Source organism: Castor canadensis, chromosome 6 (assembly GCF_047511655.1).
Source record: "Castor canadensis chromosome 6, mCasCan1.hap1v2, whole genome shotgun sequence".
Taxonomy (NCBI): Eukaryota; Metazoa; Chordata; class Mammalia; order Rodentia; family Castoridae; genus Castor; species Castor canadensis.
The window spans coordinates 39,824,722-39,846,543 of NC_133391.1; the positions used below are offsets into that span (position 1 = coordinate 39,824,722).

The 21,822-nt window shown below is 46.5% G+C and overlaps 1 protein-coding gene across 2 annotated transcripts in view; it reads left to right on the forward strand.

The window, feature by feature from the left end:
• Cracr2a (calcium release activated channel regulator 2A) overlaps positions 1 to 12,853 on the forward strand; it is a 115,956-nt gene extending 103,103 nt beyond the window's left edge. For both annotated transcript variants that reach the window (XM_074076257.1, XM_020183452.2), the window contains 3 exons: positions 4,233 to 4,334; positions 6,482 to 6,558; positions 7,941 to 12,853. In XM_074076257.1, the coding sequence (XP_073932358.1) occupies positions 4,233 to 4,334; positions 6,482 to 6,558; positions 7,941 to 8,025 (264 nt within the window). In that variant the 3' untranslated portion in view covers positions 8,026 to 12,853. The remainder of the gene's footprint in view (positions 1 to 4,232; positions 4,335 to 6,481; positions 6,559 to 7,940) is intronic.
• Positions 12,854 to 21,822: the final 8,969 nt, after the last annotated feature.

The following is a 21,822-nucleotide window of genomic DNA, read 5'->3' on the forward strand; positions in this document are numbered from 1 at the left end:
GAGGGATACAAACTCATCTAAACCATAGCACCTTCTCTGCTTGAAGAGGCAGAAACCTCCTGTTCTGCCTTACTCCGCCAGTCCTCACCTCACCTAGACAGCTTTTCTTTGCCTGCAGGCCTTCTGCAGAAGAGGCCTGAGCTGAGCCCAGCCACACTATGCTGATTGTCCTGTGTACCTTGTAAGAAGTCAAAGCTGTCAGTCATTTCTGTCACCACTGCATTTCCACCCCCATCCCACCCCATGTCCACTGGAAAACTGGTCTAGCCATTCTAATTGGAAGAAGAAACTGGCTGGGCTCTGAGAGCCCCATGTTAAGACCACAGGATTAACTGGACCTCTGAAGACCTTGGGGCCTGTATCAGGTAGAGAAAACAGAATTGGATGCAAGTTTATGTGGGATGGTAGCTCTCCCAAAACTAGATTGTTGGTCCCTAGTGTCTGCAGTCCTGAACTCACTTAAATTTTTTTTTTGTCACTCTGATAGCATTATATTGCTAAGCCTATAAGTCAAGGAAGTCAAATGTGACTGGAATGGTGATAGGCCAGCTGATAGATGAGCATCTCTGAGCTGAAAAAAAACCCAAATCCTTGGAGATTAATTGAATGCCAACTCCTTTTTGAAGGTGAGAGAAACTAAGTTCCAAAGAGAGGAAGTGACTTGTCCAAAGGCACCCACAGCTTGTCAGCAGTAAGGCCAGAACTGGGACCTGAGGCTCTGCTGCTGCTGCTTCCTGTCACGTGGCTCATGGCTGAAATCTGCTGCTGAAAAAAAAAAATAGGTGTTCAATCTTTTTCAAGTCTTTCTTGCATCCATCTAAAGTAGAACTGTTCTCCAGCTCAAGGGGCTCTGGCCCACTTCCCTCTCCCCTCCTGAGCTGCGAGCTAAATCTCTTTGTGTGATCTTTATCCTTGGTGACAATTGTACAGCACAGAGCAAAAAATAACAGTTTGATGTTTTTCCCGCATTCCAAGTTGAGCTTGAAATGCTGGCAGTTTAAAACGAACTACACAAATAAATCTTGTTTTGACTCATAGTCCAGGGGGTGGATAAATATGGAAACCCTCAAGATATAATTTTGTAGTCATTTTTTTTTTCTTAGCATAACAGCATGCTTTAATGTGCTGAGAATTTTTTTGTTCTGGCTCCAGAGAAGTAGCAGCAGTAGCCCAGCTAAGTGCTTTTTTGTGCCTCCCAGCAAATAGATATTAACACACATACACATACTCACACACACACACACACACACACACACACACACACACTCACTCACTCCCTAGAGCCTGCCCAATGCAGCAGCTCCACCCCATATATCCTGAATGCCAGTCCTCTGCTGCAAGTTGATAGCTCTTGTTATTTTAAGTCTGAGATGGGTAATATTTTGCATTTCAACAAATCTGTCTTCCAACAAGCTCAAATTCAGAAAAAGGCAGCTAAAATGACTCAAGGTATAGAGAGACTTTTCAGTTAAAAGGGTATAGAACAGAAATTCCATCTAGCAAGCCTATTTTACAGATTTGAAGATAGAGACTCAGAGAACAGGAGCCATTGGCCAAGCCACTCAGAGAGATGGTGGTAGAGCTCAAGTCTCATAAGGAGAGACTGTGAGCTTGCCCTGGGTGACAGTTGGCCTGTCACACCTATTGAACTTTTACTGACATCTACAACAATATCAACAACAGAGGTTGGGTGGGCCTGGGACTTGCTCACTAAAGCCCCAGAGGCTTAAAAGAGGAGTGCTTTGGACTTTTAAAAGGAAGTGTCAGGCTGGGGTGTGTGGCTCAATGGTAGATCACTCACCTAGTATGCATAAGACTTTGGGTTCCAACCCCAGCACCAAAAAAAAAATGTTATGTCATCTAGTGGATGACTATGTGCTCTTTGAGGCAAGTGACAGACAGGCTGAGTAAGAAGAGTCTAACCTTTAGACTGATGGAGAGTTCAAGACTATCATGGAAAGACCATGAAACTCTCATGACAACCCAAGCCCCACCAAAGGCTGACCTTGGGCCAGGGTGGGGGATGCCTGGTTGCCTGTGACAGTTTGCATATTTTCTGTTCTTATGTGTGTTGTCATTTATTTTTGCCATTTTTTTGGAGATGGGCCTTATCCTCCATTACCGGTGGCAGGCCAGGGCCCACGGAGGGGAAGTGGGTTGTCCAGAATGGTTGTATAAGAAAGGAACAAGCAGAGAACAGAAGTCACAGCTCCAGCTGGGTGTTTGCTTTTTTTCTGCTCCTTCTGAACTCTTCTTTTTATATCTAGGAATTGCTTTTTAAAAAACAAGAAGACTGCCCTTCTTTTTCCAAGAGCAGCACTGCTGTTTGTGGTACACACGGCCCATATGTCAGGCTTGTGACCCAGGCTACACCTCATCCCACTCGGTCATTCAGTGTCCCCTTAGGAAAACCCTTAGGAAAAGAAGAAACCAAAGCCCAGTCCATGGAATAACAAATCTGGGGTTAGAATTCTTCCTTGAGATTTCAGGTCTGATGCTCATATTTTCAGAGTTTCCATGTCAAGAAATCCCACAAGCCTTAGTCATTCCTCACACATAAATCTACAAATATCTTTCTCGTGTGCTCTAAACAGCAAGTCTTTTGGCCCAGTTCCCTGCTTCCTTCTCCTCTCTTCCTTGTGACAAACTCTTAGCACACGTATTCATTTGCCCAGCATCGTGAGAAACTAGGGACATTCCCATTAGCTACCACTCAGCTAATAGGGAGCCACAGCAGCTTACATATGCCATAAGTAGGTTTCTCACTTTCAAATAATTGGAAGATGGTGCCATCTACTTATCACATCAACTACAGTTCACATGATTTAATTTCTTTTTGATGGGTCAAAAGACACTGTAAGATCTTATATGCCTTTGAGTGACTATTGTGAACATTCATTACCATCTTTCTAATGTACCATTTTTAGAAAGTTCAATTCAGTAAGACACTATGTAGCAGAGAATTCATGGGAAATAAGAATCCAGACAAGGGAATTGTGGACCCTTATACTAAAGGGTCTGACCTTGTTCTCGAGGGTTCTTTTGGGCTCTCTGAGCCTAATGTTCTTATTTAGTCAATGAGAATTTTTTCTAATACTGAATTACAAATAAAAATGAACGTGCAGATTAAGAAAACATTGAAGCTTTAATTGCAAAGAAAACTACACTTAGACTTCAGATAAGTGGTCTGATCAGATGGACTTTAGCCTTTTATGTACAATGCTGAGCTAAAGTAATAAGAGTATTGGCAAAATCACAATTGCTATAAGCTTCTAGCATTACACAGCCCTCTATTTAACCAAATGTTTAGCTATGATGAATAACTATTCATTACCAAATTATGATTAAAAGCCCCTAATTAAATATTTCACAAAGTAAAAATAACAACCTTCTTAAATGGGAACATTACCATATTTACTCACTGCATAGCTGTATGTTCTGGACCCTTTGTTGCCACTCAGGAGAGGTACATGTAGCACCCCCCTTTCAAGGAAGGGGCAAAGACGACCTGGGGACAAGGCCCCTGGGTGATGGCACCCACTGCAGGAGTAAACAGAACTGACACTGAACCTGTTACTTCTGTCCCTAGAAGCACAGCTGCTATGGGCTCATAGTTCTTCCTCATGCAGAGATTTATTTTTTTATTTTTTTTAGAGCCATAGCATCCCAGTGGTGTGGGTCATTGTGCATGTCCCCAGTTAGGCTTACAACAGTCACATATGGAGCTCTGTGGACCCAGCACCACGTGTCAGATTCATCCCCTCTCAGGAAGATCATGTGCCTCCAGAGATGCCACTTCTAATCCAAATAGGTGCATCACAGCTCCAAACCACACTGATTAATTCCCATGGTCCATTGTGGTTCATTAGACAGTCTGGTCACTTAGGAATACCCTGGACAAGAATTCATGGTCCATCAGTGTCGCCTGTTCCCTTATTCAGCTACTTCTTCCCCAGTACATCTAGGAGCTACATGCTTCATCCAAGATCCAGAGAGTGGTGTAAGGGGAGCAGTTGTTGCACAGATGGGGGGTGGGAGGTAACCAGAGGCAGGCCTCAGCACCATATGGAAGCATGGTAAACTGAGGCTCTTAAACAAGGTAGCTCTCATTCTCAGCTGTTGGCTATGTTGTGGCAGCAGGGGACTCTCAAACCACCCTGTGTCTTTCCAGCCTACCCTTCTGGCTCTCCTTCTGGAGGTTTCTCTCAGCTAGGGGATTGTCTGTTCTGCAGGAAGCTGTGGGAGACCGTGTTCCCGTTCTTCTGTTGGCCAATAAACTTGACAATGAGAAGGAGCGGGAAGTTCCCCGGGGCCACGGAGAGCAGCTTGCCAAGGTAAAGAGCCAGCATTTCCATCTCTCTGGACAGGTGGGAGCTCCCAGCACTGAGGCATAAGCCCAAGAGCCTTGGTGGGAACTTCCAGAAACCCCATGGGAAGGAAGCAACTGGTTCCTGTGCATGTAGGGTTTTTGCCAAAAAGGCACAGATCACGAGATGGAGTTGGTTGAGGACCAGCAGGTATAGGAAACCACCCTAAACTCCCATCCTTGGACTGCAGAATTATTAACTCTATGAAAGTAGAAAAGTTACTCATTTTGATCCCCACACTGATATTCAAATCTCACCTAATCACCTTTAAGGGTGGACAATCCACCATCTGCAAGGCAGCATGTTCTTCTTGGGACCCCTCTGCTAGTCATCCTTTCTGCCAAGATGGAGCCTCAAAACTGTGAACTCAGATAAACTCAGGGAAGGCACCAGAAAGCCTTCCATCGAGATAAGAATTAGCCCTCCTGCCCAAGACTGGGCCCAGCAGGGCCTAATGGAAACCAGGCAGCAAATCAGTGATTGTTCCTGGGCTCCTTTTATTGTTCTCTGTTTGGTTCATTGTCCTGTGGATCTGGGAGGATGAGGCGCTTCTCCAATCCTGGGATTCTACAACAATTCTTAGTGTGGTTGCTCTAAATAAGAGTCATAAGCTCAAAGTCTGGAAAGGAGCACAGAGGGTAAGATTCAAGGAAAAAGGACGAGGAAGGGCCTGGCTAGGGCCCATGGGGAGGGTCACTAGTTCTGAAATCCAAATGACCTGAATACAGTATCTCTAGCAGGAAATCTGACTAGAACTGACATGAAGACTATTGATTTCTTCTCAGTGAAGAAATATTAATGTTTGATTATAAGGTGTCATCCCAGACCCACTTTGAAGGTATTATATAATATATAGCATCTACATATATTACCTTTCTAAAATTCAAAAATTCTGGATTCCAAAACCCATCTCGATCCAAAGCTTTGGGTTAATCCTTATAGACCTATAATTATTACTAGCAGTAGTATTAATATTAATATTATCCCATTTTCCTTTCTATTAGTAAAGAAAACACAGAGGCAGGAATTGAGCAATTCGTTCAAATCATCACACAGCTCATCAGTGGTACAGTCAGCACTTGAAGCTGGAAGGCAAATCATGTCTTGCAGTTCTAGGTTCTGTGTCCTTCTGCCCCACCCCCAATCCACCCATGAAATCTCTAGTCTGACAGCCTGCCTCAGAGTTGGAGTCTAACAGAAGAGTGGACAGAGAAAGATGAAGCTTCTGGGGCTGGGTGAAGAGGGCAGAGGATGGAGCTGGGACTCCAGTGCTGGGCTCTGAATCAGAAGCCAGTACTTGGCAGAGCCTCCTGAGCTATAGCCCCAAGAGTGTCCTCACTCAGATGGTCCACATCCCCACAAGACATTGGCCTCCAAGCCAGGGCATCTGCAAGCAAGCACTCAGTGCCATTAGCCTCGTTATCACAAAGCACACAATCTACTAATGGAGGTGGTAAGTGGACTGTGGTGAGCCTTGGCCAAGGCTCCCTCATGCACACAAACACAGCCTCTGTCTAATGAGGTGACAAACAATTGTCCTATGCACCAACACTGACAGCCTGCGCAGCTGGAGTATTAATAACTGGTGTGAAGGAGAATCTGACTGGAGTGCTTTGTGACATCTGGGCAAGGTCCACAGAACACCAGTGTCCTGGGAAAGCAGCTCCTGGAGCCCTCCATTTACTAACTGTGACCTGAACTGGCCTGCCATGTAGCCTCTCTAGCCTTGGTTTCCACGCCTGGGAAGTAGATAGAATTCTGCCTGCCCAGGCCTGTGCATCTCTGCCTGCCTCACAGGGCTAGTGTGAATGTGAAGTGAGCACGTGTGTGCTTGAGAGTGATCAAGAAGGTATAAAGCACCAATGCTGTGACTTTTCTGAGGTTGTACAGTTGTTACAGGGCAGCCAGGAGATGCTCACAGAGCCTGCATCAGTGATCGAGGCTGGGAGGCAGAGGTCAGCCATATCCAGAGACAGGAGAGGGTCAAGGAGCTCAAGGGTCTGTGAGGAGCAGGGAGGGCTGCCAGTACCCACATACAGAGCACTGTACTCCACCTCCCACCCTTTCCTCCACTCCCTCACACCCTCCCTATACTCCTGTGTTTTTAATTCCAGGAGCACAATCTGATCTTCTACGAATGCAGTGCCTATTCTGGTCACAACACCAAAGAGTCCCTGCTTCATCTGGCCAGGTAGGAGACCCACCTAGCAGGTGAATGAGTCCAGATATTCCAAGACTCTGCCCAGGCCACAACTCTGGGACTCCCTCCCTCTCTGCCCAAGCCCTGCACACAGGCTGTGGTGGCCTAGGCCTTTGTGTGGAATTTCAGTGCCGAGGAGAGGCATTCTAGGACCATAATGATGAAAAAGCAAGCGTCCTTGCCTGTCACCCCCACCTCCCACTTCTGAGTCTTAAAGACTCATGGTAAATGCAAATGCTCCTGAGGAAGTTCACATCAGAAGTCCCTCAACACTAGCTAGTATCATAGCAGTGATTGGTTGGAAGTCAGCTGGAATAAGCACAGGTTATAATATGGGTTCCTGGGGTTTCATGAGAGAGGCAGGACTGCCATGGGGGAACAAGCAGAGGTACCCACAGTTAAAGTGCTGAAAGGCTGGTCACACAAAGAGACTTGCTCCTTAAGACCCTGCCTACACCAGAAATTAACAGGAAAAAAAAAACACACACTGGGAGCCTTTTTCAACAGTTAGGCATTCATTCATCATCCATCTATCTAGGCATTCATTCCTTCCACCCACCCATCCACCCCACAAACACTGAACAGTGCCATGATGCTCTCATACCTCCTACAGGGGCATTTAAAACTATTTTAATAAGGGTAATTAAGAATGCAGAACAATTCCTCTATGCATTGGAGAGTTTATGACACATATCATGGGGAAAGTTCTAGACTCTTCACTGCCACTGAATCCCTGGGCAAAGCTCTCTGAGCTTCCTTGGTAGGGTGGCAACCTCCATCATACCCTCCCTGCCCATTCACAGGTTATCGTGAAAATCAAAGGACACACACAAGATGACAGTGTCTGGGATAAAATACTTAACATTTGTTTTCAACCCCTCACCTCCTACATTTAATCTGGAGCTATGGCCACATAGCCCTTCTGTGGAGTTAACAACCGTTAAGTCTGTGTCAGTTACAATGTTGGGCTGTATGACACAGGGATAAGGCCCAGTCTCTGCCTTTAAGCAGCTCGCTCTTTATGGGGGAGTTGGCAGAGAAAGTAATGTATTGTAAGCCTGGGTTGGGGGCTTACAAGAGAGAAGGGTCAGCATGCTATCAGGGTCACAGGTCAACCAAGAAGAGGGTCACAGGAGGCTTTCTGGAGGAGGTGTCTTGAAGGGTCCATTTTGACCGAACTCTGGGGTCTTAAAATTACAGTCACACCTGCATCGCCTCGGGGAGACTTTAAACACTCTTCTGATGCCCTAGTGAGGTGGGGAGCTGTCCGCATCGCCCCAATGGTCTGTACTCTGAGGAAAGTTGATCCATGTTGCCAGCCTCCAAGCCGAGCAGCTTTTCCACTAGCAACACCATCCCTTCTCCTTCCCCAGGTTCCTCAAGGAGCAAGAAGACACAGTGAGAGAGGACATCATTCAGATTGGCCCCCCTGTCAAGAAGAAATCCTGCTGTGGCTGACAGGAGGCCTTCGGGGACTGGTCCAAGGTCACAGAGCTACCCCAATCCCACACGTGGGCTCTTGTGTGGTGTCATCTGGCAAGGGCCCCAGACCATTGGTTGTGTGGGCGATTTGCCTCCCCCAAGGAAAGGGAAGCATGGGCCGTTAGCAGTGCTGCTCTTGGAACATCTTGGAGTATGCCCCTCCTTCTCTCCTAGACCCCAAATGTCCATTCCTTTGTTTTTCCCTCCAGCTTGGTTTCCTGGGGGAAAGAAACAGGTAGGCTTTTCCAGAAAAGCCACCAGCCTGCCTTCTCCACTCCCTTCTCTTCCCCTTGTCCAATTGCACTGCAGTTGCCATGGCAACTGTTCAGCGTCGACTGGCTGCTTCCTGCAGGCCAGGGTGGTACCAGTTGCCCAAGGCCAGGTTCTCTAGAGGCCAAAGGGCTGCTCTTGGAACACTCTCGTGGACTTAAGATACCCTTGATTTTTTTGGAAAAACAAACCAGAATACCATATGCTGTTCTGAGCTTCTCTTAGCACCACCATGTCCCCCGGATTTGCCACTGTAGGTTCTCCACAGTGGGACCCCACAAAGAACCCACAGCCTTTCCTGTTCACCCCCACCTGCCACCCTGACTCCAGCGTGGACTACAGGTGACAGTGCCATGTCCAGAGTTAGGAAGCAGGCCTTCTTCCTACTTCTCTTTGAATAAGGGATGAAAAGCAAATGGGGGAGGTAGGAAGCCATCTGCTGTTAAAGACAGCATCCACTTCTGGAGGGTATAAATAAGGATTATAGAGCTATTTAAAAGCCCATTTTCTAACTCAAAAGAGCTCCTTGGAAGCCTGTGCGTGATGATGATTGGCAGGGTTCATTCACACAAAGGCATGGAGTCACAACGTTAGATCAATAGTTCACTTCAGTTTGTTTCTTTTCTCTTTATTCCAGGAGGCTATGCTGTTGACATTTTGCTGGTGTTCACAAAGCAAACTGAACACAGCTTCTGGCTGTAGCACAGGGTGCTTGACCTGAGGGGTGCCAAGGTGGGATTCTTCAGCTGGGTGGTTAACTCAATCCCAGCTACTGGCTCAGCTGGGCCGCTGGCTGGCTGTTGGGGTATTCTTACCTTGGTTGGGAGGCTGGATAAAAAGGTCACTTTTTACAAGTGATTACCAATTCCAAGTCTAGGACTGCAGAACCAGTCCCCAACCCCCAGGAAAGTGAGCAGTCCACACCCAAGTGGAGCTCTCTGAGACAGAAGGACATAGGAGACAAAGTCCCCACAGCCAAATGGCTACAGGGGGAGTCATTAGTTAGAGTCCCCAAGGCTTATCCTACAGCCTCCTCATCAGGAAAATGGGGGGTGGGCTCTTTGATGCCTGGTAACTTCCTCACCATGAATACCATGGCACATCAATGCCCTCACAGGCTGGCCCCAGACACCACTCCAAGGTGAAGAGAACCCAAGAAGCTTCCTAAAAGGAAGGGCAGTAGTAGGCTATTGAGGGAATGTGTTGGACCATCCAGAGGTGACCTCACTATCTGTGTGTGTGGAGGGCAGGTGGAGGTTGGTGAGAATAAACCAGCTCCCCCTCCCCACCTTCTGACCAAACACAGAGACAGAACTAGGATTTACTGGCTAACAGAGTCAACCTGGAATCTTTATCTTCAGTACTTTGTCCACGTGGGGGAGGCATTTTTCTCACTTAGAAAAAGTGCCTTCAAGGGTTTAGAGGCAGGTGACACGATTGTGGTACCAGGCCCTCTGGCATGAGGGAAAATCCCATGATTCCTCAGAAGCTCAGGCAGAGGGAGGGGGCAGGAAGTATTCTACTGCTCCCCCATCCAGCCACACTGTAGAAGAGTGGAGGATGGGGAGCTTCAAAGGGACTCCGAAAAGTCCCTTGTCCCCCGATTTCATCCTCCCTTCTTCATGTTCCTTTTAAGATGCCATGGGGATCAGAGCCACCTCAGGGCTGTCAGCCTGCTCCAGAGGCTGGCTAAGTGCACAAAAGAACATTCTGGCTCCATTCCATTTGTGTCCCTGGTCAGGCAGCTAGATTTCTCTTTCATCCATGCACTGGAGGTTTCAGTTGTCTCCTCACAGGGACATTTCAAGTGCTTGAGAGGTACTGGATGAAAAGAACTTAGCACAGTTACCAGTACCCAACAGGCATTAAGAAGAGGACCTGTTTGGAAGCCACACTGAGCGGCTGCCCTGTTCACTTGCTCTACTTCCGTTTCAAATTTGAAACTAAATAACACTTACCAACTATCTGGCCGGAACTGGGCACACTCACCAACACTACTTTGCTTGAGCACCTCTCTGCCCAGTCTATCTGTGGGGTGATGAGCTCAGATCTGGCTTCAGCACTTGATCTTGCTGTCCTTTGTTCCCATGGGCTCTAAGGAGGCCTGGTTTTCCAGTTGGTGCCTGTGACCCTGATCCCAGCCCCCCAGTCCATGTTCCTCTCTCTCTATGGTTCTCTGGGGACCCAGACAGCAGCTCAGACCTGGTGCCATTTCCTGGCTATTTACCTATGAATGACCTGTCCTCAATGCTGTCACTTACCCTCGCAGTAGCTGACGTCTTATTCTTCCCTTGGGGTCTGCTGCTGTCCTCCTGCCAAAACAGGAGCTCCAGAAGTAAACCAATGCCCCATGGTCTCTGTCAACCCTTTATGTCCCTTCAGCCTCTTTGTGGTCTTTTCTGTTCCCCTCCCTCCCCCATCCTGTACTCTTTCTCTATTCTTAATACCTTCACCCAATCTTGGACTCCCCACTTTCCTCCTTGGTCCACTGCAGGGCGTACCTATAAACTCTATCAAAAATGGCTCAACCCTTTGTCTCTGCCATGGGCAGCCATGTTCCAAAGGATTTAAAGCAATTTTAGCTAAGGTATTGATCCAAATGGTGGCTCTATGACTGTATGCAAATTTTAACAAAGAACTCTAAGGAAGGCAGAATTTTAACCCCCAAGGATGAGTCCCTGGTGATAGAATATTAGGAACCATAAGGGGTGTTAGGGTCAAACATTTAGTACAGAGTTACCTTCTCCTCTGAAGAAGACCTCAGTTTGCTTCACACATTTGGGGGCTCTATTGCTAGGTTAAAGTATATTCGTAATTGTGGCATCTTCTGAATGGCTTGAATCTTTATCATTATAAAGTGACTTCCTTTGTCTTTAGTAACAATTTTTAAAGTCTAGTTTGTCTGATGTTAGTAGAGCCAGTTTTTTTTTTTGTTGTTGTTTACAGAGTTTATCTCTTACAACCTTTTACTTTCAACCTAGTTGTGCCATTGAATCTAAAATTGGTCTGTTGTATGTCACATAGAGTTGGATAATTTTTTTAAAGAATTGTTCTTCCAATTGCTATCTTTTTATTAAAAAGTTTAATTTAAATTTTAATGAAAAAGTTTAATTTTTAATGTTTGCATCTACTGCAGTTGATAAAGTGAGATTTATGTCTATCAGTTTGCTATTGCTTTTCTATACACCATATATATATGTACATATATATATATTGTTCCTCTATTCTTTCATTACCACTGCCTTCTTTTCTGTTAAATAAACATTTTCTAGTGTACCATTTTAATTCTCTTATTTTACTTACTCTATTTTTTACCTATTTTCTTGGTGGTTACCTTGGAGACAACCATTAATATCTCAATTTATATCAATCTGTTTGGGTTAATTAATAACTTAATTTTGATAATAGATAAAAAGCACTCTCCTGTGTAGTTCCATTCTCCCCTCCATTATGTTGCAGTTGTCACATATTACATCATTATGAGCCCATCAGCATAGATTTATAGTTGCTTTATGCATTTGTCCAAATCAGATATAAAAAGGGACTTATAAACAAAAATGTCATCTTTATACTTAACTATGCATTAGCTTTTCCAGTCTCTTTATGTCTTCATGTTGATTCAAATTAGCATTTCATTTCACACTGAAGGATCCCTTTAGTAAACTCTCACAGTTTCTATTCATCAGAAATGTTTTGATTTAACCTTTTTTCTTTTTTTTTGGCAGTACTGAAGTTTGAACTCAGAGCTTCACACTTGCTGGGCATGCACTTGAGCCACAACTCCAGCCCATTTTGCTTTAGTTTTTTTTTTTTTTTTTCAGATAGGGTCTCACACTTTTGCCCAGACCAGCCTCACACTGTGATTCTCCTACCTTCACCTCCCAAGTAGCTGGGATCACAGGCATGTACTACCACAAACCTGGGCTTTTTTTGGGTTTTTGGTTTTTGCCCAGGGCTGACCTCCATCCTCTATCCTCCTATCTCTCTGAGTACCTAGAAATACAGACATACACCATCATGCCCAGATATCCTTCATTTATGAAGGATAATTTTGCCAGATATAGAATTTTCACTATGCCATTCCACTGGTTCTGGCCTCCATGGTTTCTGATGTGAAAGTAGCTATTGGTCTTATTGGGAGTCCTTTGTATGTGATGAGTTGCTTGGCTCTTTGCGCTCTCAAAATTCCTTGTCTTGTCTTCCGAGGTTTGATTTTGATGTGTTCAGCTGTGGGTCTCTTTGAGTGTACCCTACTTGGGGTTTGTTTTCATCTGATTTGGGAGGTTTTTTGGTCATTATTTCTTCACACGTTCTTTCTGCCTCTTTCTCCCTCTCCTTTTCTTCTGGAACTCCCCTTATGCAGAGTTGGCATTCTTGATAGTGTCCCACTGTTCTCTGAGGCACTGTTCATTTTTCTTCACTCCTTTTTCTTTGTGTTCCTCAGAGTGGATAATCTCAATTGACCTATTTTCAGTTCACTGATTCTTTCTTCTGCCTGATTGGATATAAATTTTACATAAATCTTAGTACACTTTTCATTTTAATTATTTTGCTTTTCAACTCCAAAATTTCTATTTGACTCATTATTATAATTCCTGTCTTCATTGATATCCTCTACTTGGTAAGACAAGACATTATTCTTATCCTTTCCCCTAGTTCTTTAAACAAGGTCTTTGAATATATTTTAAATAGTTTAGACTTAAAGTCTTAAATATACCCCATGCACAAATCAAGTTCTACCTATCAGTCACTGCTTCTTTCCTCAAGTTCCACACAACCAAAACAACTAGAAATCTGGTTTTACTCCGATGTTCCACCTCTGACCTCCCCAAGAGTCTCTCCTTTCTGCTGAATTGAATAAGGGAAGAAGCCCTTTAGGTCTGTGAACCCTTCCTTTCCACCTGAGCACCTGGAAGTCCTGCTGGAGGTGAGCTTCCCAAGGAAATACTCTGCCCTTTGGGAAGGTGAAGGAAGGCCACAGTCTCTTCAGGCAAGATTCCCTTGCTCCCCAGAATCCCAACACCCTGCCAAACTTTGCTCAGAAGGGATGGGAGCAGGAAGACTGCAAATCAGATCCAATGCTTGGAAAACAGAAGACAGTTCACTGAAAAATAATGAACTTATAGTACACATGCAGGATAACCCCAAGACCTGAAGGGCATGTTGTTGCTGGTAGGGATCAAAGCTCCAACTTGGCTTCTGGGGCTAGCCCTAGGGAGCAATGCCTCTCTTGTCCCTTCAGCTGGGGAACACATGGCTGCACAAATTCCAAACAAGTTCAGTGAAAATCCACAGGATTTTACTCTATTGGTTATTCCCTCCCTCCTCATAGCGAGGGAGGTTGACAAGTGCTTTCTGAACCTCTAACAACCCTTCCTACCTCTGTTGGTGTTTCTATTAATAGACAAATTAATTACTAGCAACAGCAATAACAAAGAACATCGCAACTATACCTTTGTACAATGCAGTGGAGCCAATTTAATCAAAGTGCCCTACTTAGGAGAACATTGCTGGAAATGATGGGGGTAGGGGAACCATATGGTGCTTGGCAGAGGAGCTGAAATCAATGTGGAAACTGAGGAGCACTGGCAAGTTTGTACCATTTATCATTCTGGGGCCAGGGCTGAGTCAGGTCTAAGCACTAACCTGGTTCCCAGTTAGGACTCCTTCAAGGCTCTGGCTCAGATTCAGAAGTGATGCTTGCAAGCCCTTGTCATAGTGCCAGGAGACTCCTCTCCCTACAAATCAGGACTCCTAGGACCAGCAAGACCTGTGCTATCATAATGAGTTATGGCTGATTCATCTAGCCTATAAAAATAAATACCACTCATAAAAACACTGTGCTACTAAGCAAAAATGCCCAAAGAACACGGACAGAGAGAATGGGGTTATGTTTTTAAACTTGGAAGCAAGAATGGAAACATGGGGACATGGAACTCAGAACGGACTTGGAAAATGTGACTATGGAAATGGGACTCACTGAACAGAAGCAGCACTAGGTCAAGGGCAACGTCAGGGTGTGGTCCTGCATCTTGTGCATGATAGTGCAATGATGGCAGGTGGATGGCCATTTCTATTCTGCATCCTACTTACTCATACATGCTGCCCTGGGGCTCTGGGGGATGAAGACACTGCACTGAGCTCCCAAGGGCAGGAACGTTCACCTCTGTTGCCTCACATTTGGCCCAGTGTCTGGCAAAGAATGTCTGCCTTATTTGGAGCTGTTGAGAGCAACGCATCATTTCTGGAGAACAAGACCCTCCCTGGAGGAACAGGTCCAATGGGGTCCTGGGTCCCAGGGCTGGACACTGGGCTCCTGTGGCCTAGGCAGACCCATGGGGGTTACCTTCCTGGTTCACATGAGATGCTTTTAAAACAATATGCTGGGAAGAGTTTCAGCTGCTACAATTCATGAATTTCAAACCGTATTCTGTCCATCAGAACATTCCAACCTGTCCCCCACAGCCTCCCCAGCTGCTGCTGGTGACAATCTGTCATCCTCAGGCAGAGGATGGACAAGGGCTCCATTGACTGGGCTCCAGGCCTCTGTATACAACAGCCACTTCCCTGCCCACTTCCCTCTTCCTCCTGGAAGAAACCAGCCGTCTTCCCTTCTCAGCCTCTCCCCAAAACTTTCTCCAACCTCCAAAGACCTGCTCAGAATAAGGACCCACACACAAGGTGTGCAGCCTTGGGCAAACCCAGAATTTCTGGATACTCTGACCTACTTTCCCACCTGTAACATGGCACTGTCTTCACTGTAGGAAAGTCAATTGAGAATTTAGGAAGAGATTAGTTGACTAAAAGTCCCTAAACAAATGAGGGTTATTACATCATCATCTGTCTCCTTATGGAAGAGACCAAAGAAAAACAAGGTTGGGTAGGAAGGGAGAGTCCCACATTCCTGGGTAACTGGCAGAGGCTGAGGTCATAGGTAAATGTGCCTCCCACTTCCCTTTGAAAGAATAGGAAAATGAGCCGTCTTGCACGCTAGAGACTTTCATCCAGGCATTCCATGTTTCCTCCATGCTTTAAAACTGCATGCACAGGACCTGGTATCCAAGCCTACAAGGTCTCCCCTCCCCCACAGGGTCGTATGAGTGGGTGATAGATGAATTTGTTGACCAACGAAGACTTTAGATAGATTTTGTTTTGGCAGCATTGGGGTTGGAACTCAAGGCCTGACACTTGCAAGGCAGGCGCTCTACCACTTGAGCCACTCCACCAGCCCCGGTGAAGATTGTAGATAGTGAGTTCCTAACCGACACACACACACTGGGGTGATGAGAAAGTTCTGGAAATGGATGGTGGTGCTAGCACATGATATTGTGAATATATTTCATGCCATTGAATTGTACATTTTAAAATGGGTCAAATTGTAAATTTTATGTTATGCCTATTTTACTATGATTAAAATAACTTTTTTTTTTTGGTGGTACTGGGGATTGAACTCAGGTCCTTGCACATTCTACCACTTGAGCCACACTCCTAGCCCTTTTGTCTTATCTATTTATGTATTTATTTTTTAGTTTTTCAGGTAGGGTCTTATGCTTTTGCTCTGGCCAACTGGGAACATGATCCTCCTACCTCTGCCTCCTGAGTAGCTAGGATTACAGGCTGCAGCTACTATACCTAACCCTGAAAAACACTTTCACAAACACATATGTTCCATGAATGAAGGAAGGATTGATTCTCTTCCAGCAGCTGAAGTCCCTCAGGGTTGGCCTCAAGTTACATCAAAGACATAAGGGAACTGCAAACAAGCTGACTTATGACACTTGAGCTTCAAGGTACTTGAGGGGAGGAAAGCGCTAGAAACCCACAAGTATAAATGAGCACACCATAAGCACACTACTGCAATACCCAAGGTCTTCCCTCCCCTTAGCACAGTCCCTGGACTCCCCACCTGTCCCAGGGATACTGTGGAAGGACGTGTGGTGTCTGTGGCCACCCACGCACACACTTCTCTTTGAGGGCTTGTCTCCACCACCAGTAATTAGCTCCCAGTTCATGGAAACTCCACGTCCTTTATACCAACAGGAGCACTAGCCTAGCCCCAGAGTAGATATAAGAGTGTATTAAATGACCACAACGACTACCCAATGATGAAAGTCTTTGTTGCTCCTGGAATTTTACTGTCTTGACTGTAGCAGGAAATCCATTAATGAACACCCAGGATGTTTGGGATTTGCAGAAATTGGCATTGCATTAATGGTTGGTAAGAAGGGTTGGAGTGGAAGAGAGAATGGTACTCTGTTGCAGGAGGAGGGTCTGACTTTGGCATTAAACTTGCTCTGAGTGGCCTTAGGGGTCAGAATTTGAACCAGGAAAGTAGAACATGGGACTACAATGTGTTCCGAGGGCATCTGCCTCAGAGATTGCTGTCCCTCAATGGACCTGGCTGACCCTCTGCTCATAGACATGCCAGGAAAAATGGGACTCAATGAATTACAAGGCCCCCACCTCCATCTCACCCATCTGGAGACCAAATCAATGAAGTGGGAGGGTGTCCCCACCTCCCTCTTGTCCCTCCTCCTCTCCCCACTTTGCCCCCTCCCTCTGTCTGTGGTCCCATCATGGAGTAGGAAGCACCTGGTCTAAAAGAGCTTCCCTGGCGTGGGCAGAGGTGCTGAATCCCTTCCAGAGGCCCCGCCAGCCAGCTTCTCTACTGTGGCAAGACAAATTACCAGCTTCACACTGCAGCTCTATTTAAATCACCCTTTCACATCTGATGGATTTAAAAATATGCTAGAAGTCGGCATCTTAAATGCAAGAAACACAAACAAGCAGATGAGGCTGTATTTTCCTTCTACCCTACCCTCCTTCCACCCTCTCTTCCCGCCCTCCCCCCACCCCATCATCCCCACCCCCTTTTTAAAGCAGTTTCCATTCATGAAACTCAAGTCCCCTTCTCAGTTGGTCTGTCCCTCCCGTTCTCTCAGGCACAGGAAGTCTGCAGCCTGAGCCGTGGCCTGCTTCCTCCTCAGTTTTGTGGGAGCCCAGGAAGCCCCTTCTTGGTGTGAAGACTGGGGTCTCACTCCTGACCACTCCACCCCTGCAGGCTCCATGCATGACTATACTGTGCAAACGTAGCTCAGGACTGAGCTGCTTACACTGGGATTCCAATCCTGGCTCCCTGGGGTCACAGATAAAGAAGGAGACCATGGCTCAGGCAGGAGGACATACTGGCCCAGTGCAAAGTCAAAGGGCAGCCTGCTGGCTGTGGTCCATTGCCCTTGCTCTCCACCAACCCCATCCTAGCCTTCCATAGTCTCTTCACTAGCTGCTACGGGAAGGGAGTGTGCTGCCCCCTGACCACAGGCACGAAGCGTTCCGTCCCACAATCCCTGTAACGTACCCGTCAAGAGTTTCTCAGCTTCCAGCACAGCAGATTCCCCATTCTGTCCCTTTATCACAAAGAATAGAATACACTGGGAACCCTTTGGAGGCCTTGACCCACTTCCATTGCCCTAACCCAGTTTTCTTCTGCTATAAAGTTAAGAGATCCCTAAGTGTCATCTGTCTAAGACCTGATAAGTGACTCTGAGCTTGTCCTCTACCTGTGGTGTCCACTTGCCTGCCCAACCCAAATGATAGTCCCAGTTCTGTGTTCAAATCACCAAGGAGCTTTTGTTTATTTCTACTGGCTTATTTATTTTTCATGTTACTTTCAGTTGTTCTATTTATTTTATTACATAAAACAATATATCAATCCTTGCCCCCTCCCAACCACCACTGCCAAAGATTCTGATTTAGTTAGAAACTGGAATAGCTTGGTTTTGTTATTGTTTGATCCTACTATTATTAGCAATAACAGTAACAGAATGGAATAAAAGAAAGTGAACCATCTTTCAAGTATGCAAATGTTTCCTTGACCTTGGGTCTGCTTTGTGATGCCTCTGTGTCTTTGCCCAACCACTCCATCAGTCTGGATTCACAGAGAATTTCAGTGACTTGCCTGTGGCATGCAGCAGGCCACTAGTAAACAAGATGACCTAACAGGGTTCTGAGCCTCCCTAGATCTCCCATGTCCTCTCAGTGGATAGGCCTGACAGCAGTCCACTCTGCCCCATGCAGGAGGACGGGTCCCACCCAGAGCCATCCCATGTCTATGGGCATGTCTCACACACACACACACACACACACACACACTGGTGCGACCACACATACCACCCATTTCAACTTCACTCCCGACCCCCTTGGAAAGGGTATTTGTCAGAACCAGGTGGGGGCATGAGGAATCTATGCTGTACCCCTCAAGCCAAATTGGATTCTGTGTCATCCACCCTGAGATCTCCATGAAGGAGAATAATCAAAGCTGGCTGTGGTTGGTGGACTGGGGGGGTGGGAGGGGGCGGGGATAACAGAGAGCCTGCATGCATGCCATCGCAGATGCCATAGGACAGTTGCACTGGGCCCTGTCAAGTTCCTCTCAGTGGTGACCCGGTGAGAGTGAGGCCCTTCCTCAGAGCAAGGGGAGTGAGTGATAACTGAGATTTATCTGTTCCCAGACTCGGGTGCAGGTCCTCCATGTGCACTGATCATTCACCCTTAGTTTCCATAGGTTGACTGGGCCTTCCTTACCAGGCCTCCCCAATGCTGGCTGCCTCTCCAGTCCTCTGTTTGCACAAAGCCCTCAAAAGGCACACTCCAAGAGGCCACTTCAATAAAACATTTTGGGAAGTCACCTGTAAAAGAGAATTTAACTAGACAGGCAGCATGAGCAGAGAAAATTAACTCCTTCCTTGAATAAGAGTCACCAGGCCCTGGCCAGCCAACAGCCAACATCATTAACTCCGTTTCCTCTTGCTTATAAAGGTGATTTTCCCCAAAGATAGCCTATCTCCACGGAGTCCAGACGTGGTCTTAATAACCTGCAACCAAGACCTGGAGACACCATCCCTCCTGCCTACCCTCCCATTTCCTCTTGCTGCTGCAAACCAAAGCCTCCAGGATGTCTTCCTGAGGCTTTGCTCCCTGAGTCTATTTCTTATTCTCCCCCCATCAAAAAAAAAAGCCTACCAAAGATTCTTCTCCCTTCACTAAAAAGTGGTGGACAGGGCCTTCTTGGAAAGCTCTGATCCCCTGGTCACAAAATAAGAACTACTCAGAAAATCAGAAAATCAAACTAATACTTCCATTTTGTAAATGAGAAAACTGACGCCCAGAGATGGCGAGTGGCTCGAGTCACACAGCAGGCTTTCAGAGGGAATAGAAGCAACAGGTCCACTGGCAATGGACAGGAGTGTCGTGGCAACAGCTATCATCAGCTCATGTGGCAAATATTTATTGAAAAAGGCACACCTACATGAGATACAGAGCCTGCCTTATGGAGGAGCGACAGACACAGAAACCTGCCGATGAACCACGTGGAAAGTGTGAGCACAGATCAGGGGCACAGAGATAGGGCCCCGAGTGGGGGGCTCCAAGTTCAGGAGGAGCTCAGAGCCTGGGATAGTTCATCTTAGCAGTGTGTGATAACAGTCAGTACAGATTGCCTAGCAAGAAGCAGGCACAGCTCCCGTTTAACCCTCCCCACACTGCTATGGGGTGGATAATACGATTACCACCAGTTTGCAGAAAAGGAAACGGAGGCAGAGAGGGGCTCAATGACTTGCTAAACGTTACACAGCCAGAAGTAGGAGAATCAGAATTTGAACTCAGACCTCCAGCTCCACACTCCTAACTGCTGCATCCTCACATCCCCAGGGACCCTGGGTCCTTAATGCAAGACACCTCAAGAAAATCCTGCCCATTGGTCAGGCAGTACTTCATGCTTCAATTCTGCACTACGCAGCAGGTCACCTCCAGTCCTCAGGTGTGTTTAATGACCTCAGGTCCTGCACGCCCTGGCCTCACTCTGAATTCCCCCAGCATGTCTAATCTAGGCCTCTCTAAGGCCACCTTCAGAATTGTTTCCAAGCAACAGAGGGTCATGTGCCTCTGTCTTTGGCCCCAGGAAGCCAGCACAGTGGTGGAGAGAGACTCTCTTTTGGAAATATTCCTTCGTCTCTCCCCAGGAGAGGCCAGAACATCTGCGGCACTGCTGTCAGGGTCTCTCAGTTCCAAGAACAAGGAGAGCTCCCATTTATAAACAGCCGCCATGTGCCACGCATCATGCAGGGTGCTTGCTGGGCGATCTCATTTGACACTTGTGACAACCCTAAGAGAAAAGTGTTATTACCATGCCATTAACAGGGCAAGAATTCACACAGGAACAGACAGAAAAAAAACCCGTGTAACTCACTGCACATCTCCCAGCAGTTTGCTGGAAGAGCCAGAACTCCACCTAAGGACTGTTTACCGCCAAGGCTGGCTGGAGTTCAAGGCACCATCCGTGACCATGAAACTGAGCTATGAGCACTTGCTAAAAGCAAGCTTTGTGTTTGGGCTTCAAGTACAATACTCTATCCAACCGAGCTACCCAAGCGTGGCCAGAAAGCAATTGCCATCGTATCAGAAACTCATTAAAATGCACGCAGCCTCGAAGAGACACTTCAAGAACACATCTTCTGAGTTGACGCCAAGTGTGATGCTTCTCTGGAAACAACTGCCCAGGGTTTGGAGACAGCAGAACGATCCCAAAATGCAGACACAGCCTTCCACCTCCCAGACAATGACATCCTCTGAGCAGGGAGGAAGCTGTCCTTGTGGGAAGAACAGTATGACATGACACCCAAAAGGAAAATGCAAATGATCTCAGAGGTGCACAAATTGGCCCTCTGCATATTCCCTCCCGATGAACGAGGCAATCCTAAAACGAAGCCATCTGGATTCGAGCCATTTTCAACCCCAGCAACTGAAAGATGCCTTGCTCTCCACCCTCCACGTGGGAGCCCTAGAGCTGCAGCCAGTTTCCCATGCTCCTTTTCAGCAGTTCATTTTCTGCAGTAGGCAATGGGTTAAGTCTATTCCCAATTTCCAGAGAAACAACTGCCAAATTGAGCTCATTAGATGGAGTGTGCATGTGGCATGTCGCTTTCCTGATTAAAATCCTTCAGTGTCTTCTCATTGCCTAAGGAAAAAGTGTCCTTGACATGGCTTATAAGGCCCTTGACCGTGGAGTTGAGACAGCCTCTCCTACTGTCTTCACACTGCTCCCCCCACCCTCTGCTCTGCCCTCTGCTTTTTCCAGTGTACCAAGGGCTCTGGACTCCTTCGGGCTGGATCTGGACATATGCTGTTCCTCTAGGTGCTTCCTCCACCTCTCTACCACCTCCCACCCCTCCTCTTCTCCTCTCCCCATTTTTTAAGCCTCTATTAAAGTCACATCTTCAGGGAAGCTCTCCTGATCTTGAATCAGATGTCCCTCAGCCTCTGTACTTCCTCTTTCATATTTTTTATCACTTGTGTTTTGTGTCTTTCTACAACAGCCTGGAAATCCCATGAGGGCAAGCTGGTATCCATTTTGTCACTACTGTGTCCCCCAGTTCTTGGCATAGAGTGTGCCTTAGAGAAGGGGATGAAGAAATGTTTATGGAATGGAGGACACCGGGGAGAGAC